Raw genomic sequence first — 14,938 nt, 5'->3', positions numbered from 1 at the left:
GGCTGTCTTAGTATTTGTTTTTCCTTTTAATTGTGGTAATTGTTTTTAATTCTGTAAATCACTTTGTGTTGCATGTCTTTGCAGGAAAAGTGCTCTACAAATAAAGTTGATTAGATTTGAATTATGACTATGCTCACCTGGTGGCGAAGGCAGGCTGAACCTCGTGGGGGTTCCGTCTGTCTGACCAAAATAAAAGGAGCCGATCAAATCTGGGCTCTATGTCGGCAAACTGGGCCTTTCCTTCTGGGAAGATTCGAAGAAGGCCTCCGTGTTCCTGGAACAAGCAGAAGAAGGAAGAAAGGTCTCCATTATGTTTACATGTCAGGACAAATCAGCAAGGTAAAGACAGCGCCAAAGTGGAGAACATGAAGCGGAGCCTCCGCAGAGCGCACGTGCCACTGTTTGATTTGTATTGTGTTTGTCCAAGTTAAAAAGGTCACGTCTCATGGTGGGGAGATGACGTTGCCTTAAAAGGGGCTCATAAAAAGATCCACTGTGATATCCCACAACTGCCTCATCGTGGACGACAATGTAAGGGGAAAGGGTTGTCCGACAAGTCCAGGGGCTAGGAGGAAAGCTCAGGATAGGAAACAGCAGCGGGGGACGGCTTTCCTGTGGAGGGATAGGAAGAATAACCCACAGGAAAACTGCTGTGGCTGGATAAAGGACCTGGAGAGTGAAAAAGCAGATTGCTGCAAGCGTGCCGTATAAGCTCTCACACGGCTGATATGATAGGCCCCTTTTCTTCACACGCACACTGGCAAGGCTAAAACTTATTCTGCTCATTTGTATCTAAAAAAAAATTAGCATAAATGTGACAAGGGTGCATGAACACAACTGGGTCAAAGAGAGCAGCAGGAGGGTTTCTTTTTTTGATGTCGCAACATGCAACAAGCTGAAGGATCGATTACAGAATTCCAGAGAGTTTTGGCTCTTCTTCATGTGACACCACAAAGCCTGGCCAGACTTGTTTACAGGTTTCATTGCTCTATTTGCTTTAGGGATGTCCCGATCTGCACTTTTTGGCTTCCGATCCGATCACATTTTTTCTGTAGTCTTACCGATCCTTAACTTTTGTTACAGACGTGAATTTGTGGAACTGAATATAGTTCCGAAAACAGCTTTTTATAATAATAATAATAATACATTTTATTTGTATAGCGCTTTTACAAATACTCAAAGACACTTTACAGAAGAATGGAGTTGAATAAAAGCAAGTAAACAGAGTAAAAGATATGTTAAAATACAACATTCATTGGTTAATACACAGTTAAAACATGAGTAAAAGCGGGGCGGGGCACAGCAGTCAGGTATAAAAAGTTAGACATTAAAAACAGATTTAAAGAGGTGGGTTTTTAGTTGTTTTTTAAAACTGGGAAAGTCAGGGCAAGCACGGAGTGAATGGGGCAAAGAGTTCCAGAGGGTGGGGGCAGTGATGGAGAAGGCTCTGTCTCCCCAGGTTCGGAGCTTGGTCTTACAGGGGAGTGCCAGGAGGTTGGAGTCTGAGGAGCGAAGGGGACGCGGGGCATTGTGTGGATGGAGCAGGTCTGTGAGATATGGGGGGGTCCAGATCGTGGAGGGCTTTGTATGTTATGAGAAGAATGCAAGGGGAGAACATGCAAACTCCACACAGAGATGGGCCTAGGGTGGAATTGAACCCTGGTCTCGACCGACGTGCCGCCTAACAAGTCACAAATATGATTCAATTTTAGAATCATCTCTTGTTTATCGCGGCTAATCGGTTCCAGACAGGACTGCAGTATGTGGGTTTCTACGAAGTAGGACTCAATATTAATAAATAGAATATTTTCATAGTTATGACATAGAAAACCTGCTTACAATATTCTAAATATTGTTTTCAACATTATTATAGCCCCCCAGACATGAAATAACACCTGTATACTTACATTTGTATTAACCAATATATGTAGGAGATATAATCAGAGAAAATTGACAATTTAGGACAACAATATGTACGATTCCCTTACATGTTTTTCTTAAACTAACATTCAAGAACAGAAATAATTTATAAATTACTTTGTAAAAAAATGTGAAAGATTTTCTTGTCACATAACACAAAGCTAAATTGTTATGTGCAGACACATTAGCTCAGCGATGTAAGAAAATACAAGAAAATAGCTTTTCATAATAATAATAATAATAATAATACATTTTATTTGTATAGCGCTTTTCAAAATACTCCAAGACGCTACAGAAGAATGGAGTTGAATAAAGCAAGTAAACAGAGAAAAAGATATGTTAATACAACATTCATTGTTTTTTTCAGAGAAGAATTTTGAAGTGAATGCGTTGGGGAACGGGAAGCCAGTGGAGGTTTTGGAGGACAGGGGTAATGTGTTGATGGGAGCGGGTGGCGGTGAGGAGGCAGGCGGCGGAGTTCTGAATATATTGTAGTTTGTTGAGGGTTTTGGAAGGTGTACCGTAGAGAATACTGTTGCAGTAGTCCATTCTGGTTGTGATGAATGCATGGATCAGGGATTCAACGGCAGAGAATGTAAGTGATGGACGGAGTCGGGCTATGTTCTTAAGATGGAAGAATGCAGTCCGGGTTAACTGTTTGATGTGGGGTTCAAATGAAAGGGTGGGGTCCAGGAGGATACCAAGGTTGCGGATGAGCATGACACACTTCATCACGCAAACGAAGTAAGTATTGCTGAATACTCACAACATGACATAGCAGTTCGGGCACAGTCAGGCGGAACTACCGCTGTGCCTACAGAGACTAATATTCAACGTCCAAAGTGAAACTAACTTCCCTACGGTACACCACAGACATGTCTGCATGGTGGTGTAACGTTTTATTCACGTAGGTGGCGGGGAGTCGAGTGGCAACCTAGCAAGTTGATGTGTAGCCCTTAGTTATGGACATGATACAACAACTGGATCGGCTCGATCTCGCCGCGGAAGCCGATATTATCCGATTTCTGTTAATGGTGACACCTGGAAATTTATGGCAATATATTGACGTCAGCTAAATGATCAAGTTCACATTTCTGATCATCCCAGGCCTATTGCCCATGAGACATTTTAGTTTGTGACACGCTACTATTCTTCACAGAATATTTACTAGGCATTATTATGAGGAATAAAAAGCAAACAAAAACAATATAATGGATGGGTCACCTTGTCTACCTCTGTTTTTGGAAAAGTGGTGGGGCTTGTTATATGAAATGTAGAGACACAATGTATATAACAGACTTCTAGAAAAATGCAAAAAAAACATCAATGTACTGCACCCTTTGACTGTCAGTGTAAAGCTCAGTCACTGTATATACCTAATAAACTAGTTTAAGAACTAAATAATTACATATACAGTGCATCAATAACCAGAAATGCCTACAATGTGATGTGGTGTGGATGTTAATGTACGTTAAAAAAAAAAGATAAAAAGAAAGCAGACCTTTGCTAAAACAACTGAACCTGAACATTCCAAACCAAGACTCATGAAGTCATGAAGCACCGGTATCCTGGCAACCGTATTCTATAATAAAAGGCTAATCATGAATCAGCCAATCAGAAGGCAGAATGTAATGATGGCCAAGTCAAATAGGGATTCAGAACATGGTTCGTTGGAATAATTGAAGCCTGTGTGTGATGACAACAATAGCAATGGCGTAACAGCACTGATGATTAGCATGAGGGCACAAGGGTCCACCTGATGTTCCAAGCATAAACAGAGCTTTCAAGTCAAAGCCATGGCCGTTAACCACAAGACTAGTACATAACAATAAACCGCAATGGAAGTGCCTTTTTATACATGTAGCATGGGGCTTTAACAGGTTGGGATTATAAACAAGTTCTTGGGCCAGACAGGAGATGTCGACACTGCTGGATGTTGAATACAACAGTATCAAGAACATATACACGATGAGTATTTTCTTTCCACGTTAATACAACACTGGGGGTGTGCGTCCCTACAAAATGCAGTGGTACCTCAAAAATAGGTTATGCAATCTGGAAATTGAGAAAAATGGTGGGAGAAAAATGACAAAAGGGCTCACTTCATTCATGTTATCCTATGGAACTCTTGCCTGAAAGCAGGAGACGAGGAAAACAGACATGCATGCAATATGACAATATATTGAAGACAGCAAAATTATGCGGTTCAGTTTTTGTGTGATTATTATTATTTTTGTCCCAGGCTAGTGTCAACGAGGCAAGAAATCTTCCATCCACCTATTTTCTATGCTGCTTCTAATCATTAGGGTTGTGGGTATGCTGGAGCCTATCCCAGATGACGTCGGGCAAGAGGTCGGGAACACCCTGGACTGGTTGTCAGCCAATCACATGGCACATATAGACAAACAACCATTCACACTCACATTCATACCTATGGACAATTTGGAGTCGCCAATTAACCTAGCATGTTTTTGGAATGTGGGAGGAAACCGGAGTACCCGGAGAAAACCCACGCATGCACGGGGAAAACATGCAAACTCCACACAGAGGGTGGGATTGAACTCGGGTCTCCTAGCTGTGAGGTCTGCACGCTAACCACTCGACCGCCGTGCAGCCCGTTTTCAGGATCATCGATCCATTTTCCATTTTCTATACTGAGGGTCGCTGGTATCCTGGAGCCTATCCCAGCTGTCTTCGGGCGAGAGGCGGGGTACACCCTGGACTGGTCACCAGCCCACCCACATTCAACCCACATTCATACCTATGGACAATTTGGAGTCGCCAATTAACCTAGCATGTTTTTGTAATGTGGGAGGAAACCGGAGTACACGGAGAAAACCCACACAGAGATGGCCGAGGGTGGGATTGAACTCAGGTCTCCTAGCTGTGAGGTCTGCGCGCTAACCACTCGACCGCCGTGCAGCCCGGGAAGAACATGCAAACTCCACACAGAGATGCACAAGCAGAGATTCGAACCCAGGCATTCCCAATCTCCTGACTGAGTGGCCAACATGCTAACCACTCTTCCACCGTGCCGGCCTTAAAGAAATCTTAGCATCTTGTGACACCCCTACAAATTTTTCCAGTTCCAGTGTTCAGTCCTCTACAGTCACTTACCCGACACACACAAACACACACACACACACACACACACACACACGCACGCACACACACAGTTATCATTACAGCTTCATCTTGATTACTGAGTTCAAAGGTTAATGTGGAGGTAACAAGTTTCCTCAACACATCACTCACATACCTTGGCATTCCAATCTTTATTAAGGTAATATATGCATGTGACACAGCGTCCATCGCCGTTGGGGTTATCCACATGGCGCACGTAACCGGTCCCGTTTCCAGGGTAACATGCTACCATTGCCTGAAGACAAGAACATTAAAATGATTATTAGTCAAAAAATAAAAATAAAATAGCCAAAAGCAAGGATTTGAGCAGAAAGTACCTGGACCCTAATTATTATAAAACAGGCTGATTGTTGGCAAGGGAGAAAACATCAAAGTGTTATTAAAATTGTGCATGTTCCCCTGCAAATGTGGGTCTGTATGTAAGTGAAATACAGTGATACTGATGTGGTTCACACTGTTGCTGGTGGGCGTTGGAGTGATGGTACAGCAGTTGTCAATCACAGAGCACATATAGACAAACTCACACTGACATATCAGCAAAGTTACATTTTAGCTAGTCAGCTTGTAATGTATTGTGTGTGGTAAATAAATCTTTTGTGTCCCTCCTGAGCTGCCATAGCTTGTGCAGTGAAGTTGCACAGTGTTGTGTTCAAACACATTATGGTAAATAGATAACTACCATCCAAACTCACACAAGTTGTGCAGTCTGTAATATTTTGTAATATTATTTTACACGTTTCAAACACTGGTAGTGTCTTGTCTGCTTTTATCCACCGATTGAGTTTCTGTGTGTAGTTCTATTGACACCATGAGTTTGATTGAGTCATAATCTACTGATATATATTTTTTTTAATGAAGGACCAATGTTAAAGTTAATGGATATTGACATCAGCCCTTTCCTCAAGCTAATCTTGAGTAATGAATTAACAAATTACCATAAATTCCAGTGTATAAGCTGCTACTTCTTTCTTAAACGTGGCTAATTTATGGCTAAATTCCCATCTTTTGACATCTCCCTTAATTATTGCGAGTCGGTGTGGAAAAGATAGCCAATCATGAGCTATCAGTGAACTCACAACGAGCTTGTCAACCCATTGGGAGTCCGTGGAGGCCAGTATAACACTTTGACTCACAGTGGCAACAGCACTAAATTCATCACTCAGCAACTTAATATTCAAAATGTGTACATACCAACATGCCCCAATATGAACTTGAAACAAACAAAAAAAATCCCAAAGGGCATTGCATCTGATCAAGGCATTCATTTGGGGTGCTGCAATGACATCAGCTTCTCTCTGGGCTTTGGGCCTGGGTCTTTTAGACAGAAGCAGCATTACAGCACCATTTTCTATATGAACACTTTAAAATGTTTTTTTTCCCATATTGATATGCGTGTCTATTTTTCTTAGGTACAACGTTTGTGTGTTAGATGCTGTGTGCTGAGTTTAATATTGTTGGTAAGAATAAACCATGAGTGTTAAGTAATGATCTCCTGCAATTTCCTATGGGATGCCAGGCTTGTCATTATTTTTTTTTTCAGAGCTCATGATTGGCTCCTGTCAAATAAAGAGCTAGCTGGACCTCACTGACTAGTGTGTACCACAATTTGCAACTTTGACATGGACATGTGCAGAATTTCCAGTACTATTAGGGATTACAAACAAAATGTTAATGTTGTAAATTGTATTATACTGATGTGGGACAAGGTGCCGAGATGGGCGAGGAGCGTATTAACAGAAAAAGATAACCTGTCTGTATGCACGAGCACAAGCATGCTTGCAAGAGACAGAGAGAGAGTGAGAAAGGAGAGGACGCGAGCTGAGACAGAAGAGGAGAGGGCTGAACTTCGGTAAACTTTGACTTCTGGCCTTCTTCCAGAGCGAGTTGTATTTTAATGGTCATGCTACGTGCAGAGCGTGAGGAAGGTTGGCTGATACTCCTCGGTGTCACCCCTCCCTCACATAACTGCCGGCTCAAGCTGCATCGGCTGCATGGAACCTGTTGGTGTCTGGAGGTGTGACCTCCACGAAAGCACAATTTTCCCCTTCAAATCAAATCGATTAAGGACAGGTGTGCAGCAGTCAGGACATATGGACATACTGTATGTAGTGGCCAACTTAAGTTTCCATACATGACAGTATCAGCACAAACCTGATGGACAGCTCTCAATTCTGATATCGATAAGCCATCTGATTTGAACAACATGACTACAGAATTGTCCCTTCCCGTTTGAGCGTCTTTTTCTATTAGCTACTTGCTCTTCCACGTTCCTTGGTGGCCCTCATTAGGAGGATGACCGCGTTTGCCATTTGTTTACATTCCACAAGCACGGCTTCTTGCGGCCGACGGGCATTCACAAGCATACAAGAAAAAGCAGGGGTCAGATCCTTCATAATAAAAGTGTGTTTTTTCTCCACATTGACGTATTCATTGCAGTAATCATTTTCCCCACACAACTAAACATTTAATGCGATATCATAAACATCACAGCTAAGCTGACTAGAATTCATACATAGTATTTTCCACAGTGGCATTAAGGGAAAAAATATACATACATTTTTTTTATTGGTTATTTTATTTTATTTATTTTATTTATTTTATTTATTTTATTTATTTTATTTATTTTATTTATTTTATTTATTTTATTTATTTTATTATTAGGTTTTATTATAATTATTGGTTCAAAACCAAAATAACATTGGCTGAGGTAAAACTGGTTCAATGTGCTCATGTTGGCATGAAATCTTAAAATATACAAATGACTTTATTTTAGATAAGAGGCTAAAGCTGTGGTCATAGTTGTATTTGGCACTCTGCTCCAGACCCAACTTTGGAGAACAAAACATAAACAGCACTTTATTGTACCATATAGTAGTACAGTCCCACAGGACTCAAATCTATTTCTGGTGGTGATGATGTAATGACACCATTGTCTAAATTGCATGATTTACCATAATGTATTTGCATGTAATGGAAATGGACACTTTAGGCGAGAGGAATAACATTGTGGGAGACTAAATGTGAGTAAAAAAAAAAAAAACAAGGAAAGCACAACAAATGTTCAGAACTATAACTTTTTTAAAGTCACTAACCAGACGGAGGTGCGTTAGACGTCAAACTGATGGGGTGGCAAACAGGCATATCCGCAGCCAAAAGTCATGTGAGATCAAACATGCTGCATGCATGTACTGTTCTCACATGTGGAAATCATTCAAATAGGGATTTGGGGAAAACCATAATCATCATAAAGGGGAAAAAGTTCAAGAAACACAGATATATGTGACTGCGGAACCTGTCTCTCTTGTTGCAAACAGCCATATATGAACACGCTCCAAAGTTAAAGTACTATACTATAAGAACTCAAGAATGCTCATGAAAATAGAAAATGCAGATAAAATTACCTCACAAAACCACTTCATCTAAATGCCCCGACCGTAGAAGCGTAAAAGTATTCAATAAACACCATACATATACAGCCATCAGCGCCTGCTTTGCTGCATGAAAATAAGATGGAAAAAGTAACATATACAAGAGAAGGAACATCAGACTATGAGAACACACGCCGACACCTGATTAAACCAAAAATAAAGGAAATAAAGCGGTGTTCTCGCATCATACAATCTAGTATCAAATATGGACCCCGAGAAGCAATGTTAATAGGGTCCTGCTTGTGTTGTTGACATCAAATTAATACCCCATTGGAAAAACAACTGAGGACATCTGAACCCCATCTGTCCGATCACTGGAAGTGATGCCTCGAGGTCACATGGTTACCACCCAGCAATTGCAATAGAACATACGTATATTTGAGTCCTACAATAAATTTATCAAACAATAGCAGTACTATTGTCTATAGTGACAATGATTAAGTTGTTAGCTGTGAACAACAAGGAACTGTTGTGAAGCTCATTATTCAGCAGCAAGAAATAGGAAAAAGTAGTGGTAAATCCTCTGACGTTTCTTACACAAACAGTCCCTCTGCAATCAGCCAGGTAGCGCTATGTTCTGGAAACTCAAAAAGAGAGTTGACGATACATTTTTGGTGCGCTTATTGATCAACTTTTCAGTGACTGCAGAGCTAAATTAATACTTCTTTTTGTGCTTGGGTGAGTCAAGTTAGCTCATTCTGTAATGGGATCAGTCACTGATACGTTACGGTTGCCAATGGGACAGGAGTGAAACCACATCCAAACACTGCTTGGAAAAATAATACACATCTTTCTGTGTTCATGAAGTATGTTATTTTGAGTCCAAAGTCAATATGTTTGAATTGAATAGAATTATTTGCTTTGGCTGCAACAGTAATAAAAATGTAAAGACATTATTTTCATTAATAACAATAACTGCTGCACAGCCACCGATTAGCGCGGTTAGCGCGCAGGCCACACAGCTTGGAGACCCTTGGGTACTCCGGTTTCCTCCCACATTCCAAAAACATGCTAGGTTAATTGGCGACTCCAAATTATCCATAGGTATGAATGTGAGTGTGAATGGTTGTTTGTCTATATGTGCCCTGTGATGTGCTGGCGACCAGTCCAGGGTGTATGCCACCCCTTGCCTGAAGACAGCTGGGATAGGCTCCAGCACCCCCGCGACCCTTGTGAGGATAAGCGGTAGAAAATGAATGAATGAATGAACGATAATAACTATAGTCCCTTTAGAAATAACTAAAACGTGAAGCCTTTGTGAACACTCAAATGCATGTTTTAATTGTAAAAGTCAGTGCCAATTTTTTGAATCATCTTATATAGCACATAAAAAAAACAATGCTTAGTTCCTTAAAAAGGGTGATATGATATGTAGGAAGTTGCAATTGTTAGCATAGCACTAATTCATTGTTGCTGTGCCAATCTTGAAAAAAGTGATCTCCAGACATATTTTTGACTAATTTTGCACTCCAGTTGCAATATTTCTGCACCCCCTCTTATAAGACGGCCAAACAATGAGCCAGAAAAGAGGTGTGGCGTGCACATATGTTGGCGCTACTGACATGCAAGGACGGTATAGCGGAAGGAACAGCAGGCTAACACAACCTATAGAGAAATAACCCAACACTCAAGAGGACCCAGCAACACATGACTTCCTCTAGCCCGCTTATGCTATAGTGCTTTAAGATTTAGGTCAATGGTCAACTTCTTTAGAAGAGCAGTCTATAGGTCACAACACGACAAACAGTGCTGCAGAAGTTGAATATATTTCAGGGTTACAAACATTGCAGTGTTGAGATTAAAGATTAAATTTTCACTTAGTATGCCTATGACAGTCTAGCGTAGATTATTCTATATAGTTGTGTATGTATTTGAATGGTTCAACACTGTTTAATACTACATACATTTGAACCATCTATTCAGGAATTGGCTCAATCTGCATATAAATATGCCGTCCGTCCGACCCAAAATCCACAGATATCTGTAGCTTACTCAATAAAGCTGTTGCCAAGTATAATCTGTCTGATGCTACTTTGACTTTGAATAGTTACTCTTGAAATCCTCTTATCTTCACTGTACTTAATATCTGCACTGTGCAAGGTTTTGTGGTATAACCACTTGCTGATAATTCATCATTCTGTCTACGCCAGGGGTGCCCCATTATGTCAATCGCGAGCTACCAGTGGATTGCAAAGGTAGCGGTAAGATCTCTATATAACAAAAGCGATCCCTGTACTTGCAAAGGCTAGTTATGTACAAAAAAAGTCAACTGCTTGATGCCTTTGCTTCACGTCACAAACTCTACTATAGAAATACGTGTTTTTACACTTACGTTTCTTAAATTATTATTTCATGACAAATTGGAAAATGTGCACATTGCTGAAAACTTGACTTCGGCTACATTGTCTTTTGCATAATTAGTTTTCTTTATTGTATATCGGTAATGTTTGATAGCAAATGCTAACTAGACATAATACATGAACTGTGTGTCTAATGAATGCTATGCAGCTATTTCGACAGAGATACTACGTATGTACAGGAATTATATATCTATATTACCATATTGAACTGAATTGTGAATTATTTGTAAATGACACCAACTCCTTTGATTATGCATAAACTTGAAATTTGACATAAAAATGACACTTTTTTCATACGTATATATGTTTCATAGTAGGAGATCGATCATGCCGACTTATAACTTGCTTGCTGAAAAAGGCACCCCGATAAACATGTATAATGTCCACAAATACTAATTTACAAATATATTTAGAGTAGGAGGTAGATTTTGGGAGATGGTCATTAAAAAAAATGTGAGCACCCCTGTTGTATGCTAAAAGAGTGTATGGGTAGTAAGACATTTAAATTGCAAACTAGAAAAAAGTTTTTAGTGATAATGCAAATGAACAGAAAGCCTTCAGCATGCAGCTAGAGAAAAAAAACACACGCCGCAGCCTGTAATCTACTACAATGTCATCAAGTGAAGAAGGGAAATGGAACCAATTACATCAAATAATGTCATGTTTTTCCTCAAATAATGTCATGTTTTTCCCCTCTATCTTTCCCAATTCGTAATCTGCTTACATTGTGTCAGCTGCCTTTGAGGCATTGATATATGCGGCCTTCACAGTTGTGCAAGTCATGCTCATTTTCACGAGTCACAGTCCAAGTCGGGTGTTTGCTAAGGCAACCAGGGCAACAGGTAAGAAAGTCACATTCTCATTGGTGCTTCACTGCGTACTGGGATGTGTGCTTGAGAAGAGGCCAGGTGAAAGGCAACTGGATAAGGGGAGAACCCTTAAATAGCACATGGTGTGGCTATCGGTTTTCTGCTTTACTCCTCCCCCACTAATATTTTGTAGCACCAAACTATTGCAAATAAAAATCACTGCTGACATCTCTTTAAAGGAACCAGGCAAGTGTTGCGACTGGAAGAGAAATAAGAGTCATGGACGATGTGTGTATGCACTAAAACAGTTTGGTCTCGGTTTTTCACACTTCTATGTAAAATCCTTGTTTACGTGCACCGTCTCTAGTTCCATTGTTGGCCAAACGCTGTGCACCTACTGGAGCAATATTGGCCATTTCATCTTTGAGCAGCTACACACGATATCCAGCACACAAAGCTTTATAGTTCTTCCAGAATCTGCACCTATTCAGCTGTATTTCTTTGGATTTTGTGGCTCCCGCAAAAACGGTGTGTTTTAAATTTATTACACCCACGGCCCGCCTGCAGGCACGCCCACTCAGCTGTGGTAGTGGTTAAAATAGCGGCTTTTAATACACAGACGTATGTGTTGGATACCAAATCCGATCCAGAAGTATAGAAACTGTACAGTCCGATGTTTCTGAGGAAAATAGATGACTTGAAGAGGTCTCTCACTGGTAAGTAGCTTTAGCATTTTAGCATTTTCTACAGCATCGGTTGATGCTAACGTCTAATGTGGCGACTAATTGAGGTGGGAAACTGCTATAAGCAACCCCGCTCCCTGTATGCAAGCGCTTTTGTTCCACGACTTAAACAAAATAAAGGATGCTGATAAATTGTTACTTACTGCTTGCTCTTCTGACTCTTCAACATGACCGAGTAACGTTGCGCTTTACAATATATGCCTCTCATTCACCCATTCACACACTGATGGTGGAGGCTGCCATGCAAGGCGCCAACCACCTCATCAGGAGCTATTTGGGGTTCAGTGTTGCTCAAGGACACTTTGACATGGTCTCTGGAGGAGCCGGGGATCGAACCAAGAACCTACTGGTTACGGGATGACCCCTCTACCGCCCGAGCCATGCCATGCATTAATGAGGAAGAGAATGCTACATGGTAGTAGCCCATTCATCAAAACTGGATTCTTCTAGAATGCTAAACAGGTATACTTAGTCTTTATCAATACACTTTTAATGACTTATTTCAGCTTCTGTGGCATGAAGCAGTCTCCCTGCCTCTGGTTTTGTCTTCTTTTTTGCATTTATTGTTGTTCAGGCTGTGACACGAGTCCTCCATGGGGGGGTAGAGTGTGCGTAGAAAGACCATGCCGATAACCGATCAATGTACAAAGTCAGCGTATACATGCAAGAGAGATGTGGTTTCCAATCGCTTAGTCTACATGTGTTAAACAGATCCTTAAACAGCTGAACTCTATCTAAGGCAGGGGTCTCAAACGCGCGGCCTGCGGGACTAGTTTGAGGCCCCCGCCTTGATATGAAAGTTTAATGTTAGTGCGGCCCGCGCAAGTTTGATATGGATGCTGTATGGTATCATGTACCCAGAAAAAAATATTACGTTTGATTAATGTTCATGTTAAAGGTTAAATAACTTAATAGTTATCCTCCCGATCCGTGTGGAAGTGGTAAGTTTTTGGCTTTTTAAGTTTAAAGGAAATAACTTGGAGGCTACCGTTTAGGTCGCTAGCTCTCTAGTTTGCGAGTTAGCATGTGTCTCAAGACCCTGCAGTTGTGCAATATGTTGTAAATAATGTGACTATAGCCGTGTTTTGTCATGTCTACAGGGCTCTAATAATGCTTTGTTCATTTTAATCAGAAAAAAAATAATTTGTCTAACCACCAACTATATGTGGTTTCTCAAGTTTTTCTTATTTGCCGTTTTATTATTATTATTTTTATATTTATTTATTACTGATTGATTGATTTTCTTTATTCTTGATTTGTTTATTTATTTTATTTCTTATTTCTTATTTTGTGTACAAAAATTAAAAATTAAGATATTTGAGAACAGTGGAATGTTTTATCAGAGCTTTTCTTGTAGAAAATCGGAACCAAAGCAAACTTTATTCATTTTCCTGTTTTTAATAAATGCGTTGTTGGCCTCGCTCAGACCCTAGCTCCAGTGGCCCCCAGGTAGATTGAGTTTGAGACCCCTGATCTAAGGTGTTTAAATTTTGAAATGCATATAAATTCACGCAATAATTTTTTAACTTTTTCGACGTTAACATAGTGATACAATTCAACCAAGGTGGATTTGGGTGATACTATACAAGAGTGGAACGTTAGAAACAGATGACTAATTGCAGGGGCAACTGGAACAAGGTTGAAAAGTGTCAATAAACAGTTATTTCATGGAAAAGACAATTCACTGAAAGAGAAGCCGCCCACAGCATCCTCTCACCCCACGCAGCTGACATGCAAACGTCAGTGTGTGTGTGTGTGTGTGTGTGTACCAATTGAAGCCTGCCACCTTTGTATAGCGTTTTCAGAGGTCACGGTCGGCTACACAGTTCAGAGTCATTTATCACCGTTACAAATGTTTTTCACAAGAGAATCACATCAAAGATGTGCAGCATCTTCAGAATAAAAAAAGGAAAATAAATATTTGTCTAACTGCCAAGCTAACTCAAACTACACAACAAAATATAAACTTTGCTTGCTTTTGTTTTTGCTCCGATCTTTCATGAGCTGAACTCAAAGATCTAAAACACTTTCTATGTACACACAGGACCCATTTCTCTCAAATATTGTTGATAAACTTGCCTAAATCTGTTTTAGTCCTTGCCAGTATCCAGCTACTTTGGACAGTCATTGAAAAGCAGTGGACCAGCATTCCACAGACCACGATCTGTAAACTCATGAAGATGATGTGTTGCACTGTGTGAGGCAAATAGCTGTCACACTGTGACCCCACTCCTACAATACCCAATACATTAAAACTGCACATTTCTGAATGGCCTTTTATTGTGGCCTGCCTGAAGTACATTGGTGCAATAATCATGCCGTCTAATCAACATCTTGCCGTGCCACACCTGTGAGGTGGATGGATCATATCAGCAAAGAAGACGTTTATACAAATTTCTGAATAATATTGTAGAGAACTAGACCTTTGGTGTACATTGAAAAACTGTTGCATGTTTGAGTTCAGCCCGTGAAAAATGGAAGGGTTGAGTGTATATATATATTCAAGGCAAATTAGATCAATTTTCAGTTGGTAC

The 14,938-nt window shown here is 40.4% G+C and overlaps 1 protein-coding gene across 2 annotated transcripts in view; it reads right to left on the bottom strand.

Moving 5' to 3' along the window:
* egln1a (egl-9 family hypoxia-inducible factor 1a) overlaps nucleotides 1-14,938 on the bottom strand; it is a 28,816-nt gene that overhangs the window by 10,861 nt on the left and 3,017 nt on the right. The window contains exons 2-3 of one of the 2 annotated variants that reach the window (XM_058058205.1): nucleotides 5,180-5,299; nucleotides 138-274 (exon numbers count right to left, since the gene is read on the bottom strand). In XM_058058205.1, the coding sequence (XP_057914188.1) occupies nucleotides 138-274; nucleotides 5,180-5,299 (257 nt within the window). The remainder of the gene's footprint in view (nucleotides 1-137; nucleotides 275-5,179; nucleotides 5,300-14,938) is intronic. The other variant, XM_058058206.1, reaches the window with a different exon arrangement.

The sequence above is a fragment of the Doryrhamphus excisus genome, chromosome 20, assembly GCF_030265055.1.
Source record: "Doryrhamphus excisus isolate RoL2022-K1 chromosome 20, RoL_Dexc_1.0, whole genome shotgun sequence".
NCBI classification, from domain to species: Eukaryota; Metazoa; Chordata; class Actinopteri; order Syngnathiformes; family Syngnathidae; genus Doryrhamphus; species Doryrhamphus excisus.
The sequence above is the reverse complement of the archived record's forward strand: the minus strand, read 5'-3'. Positions and strand labels throughout refer to the sequence as shown.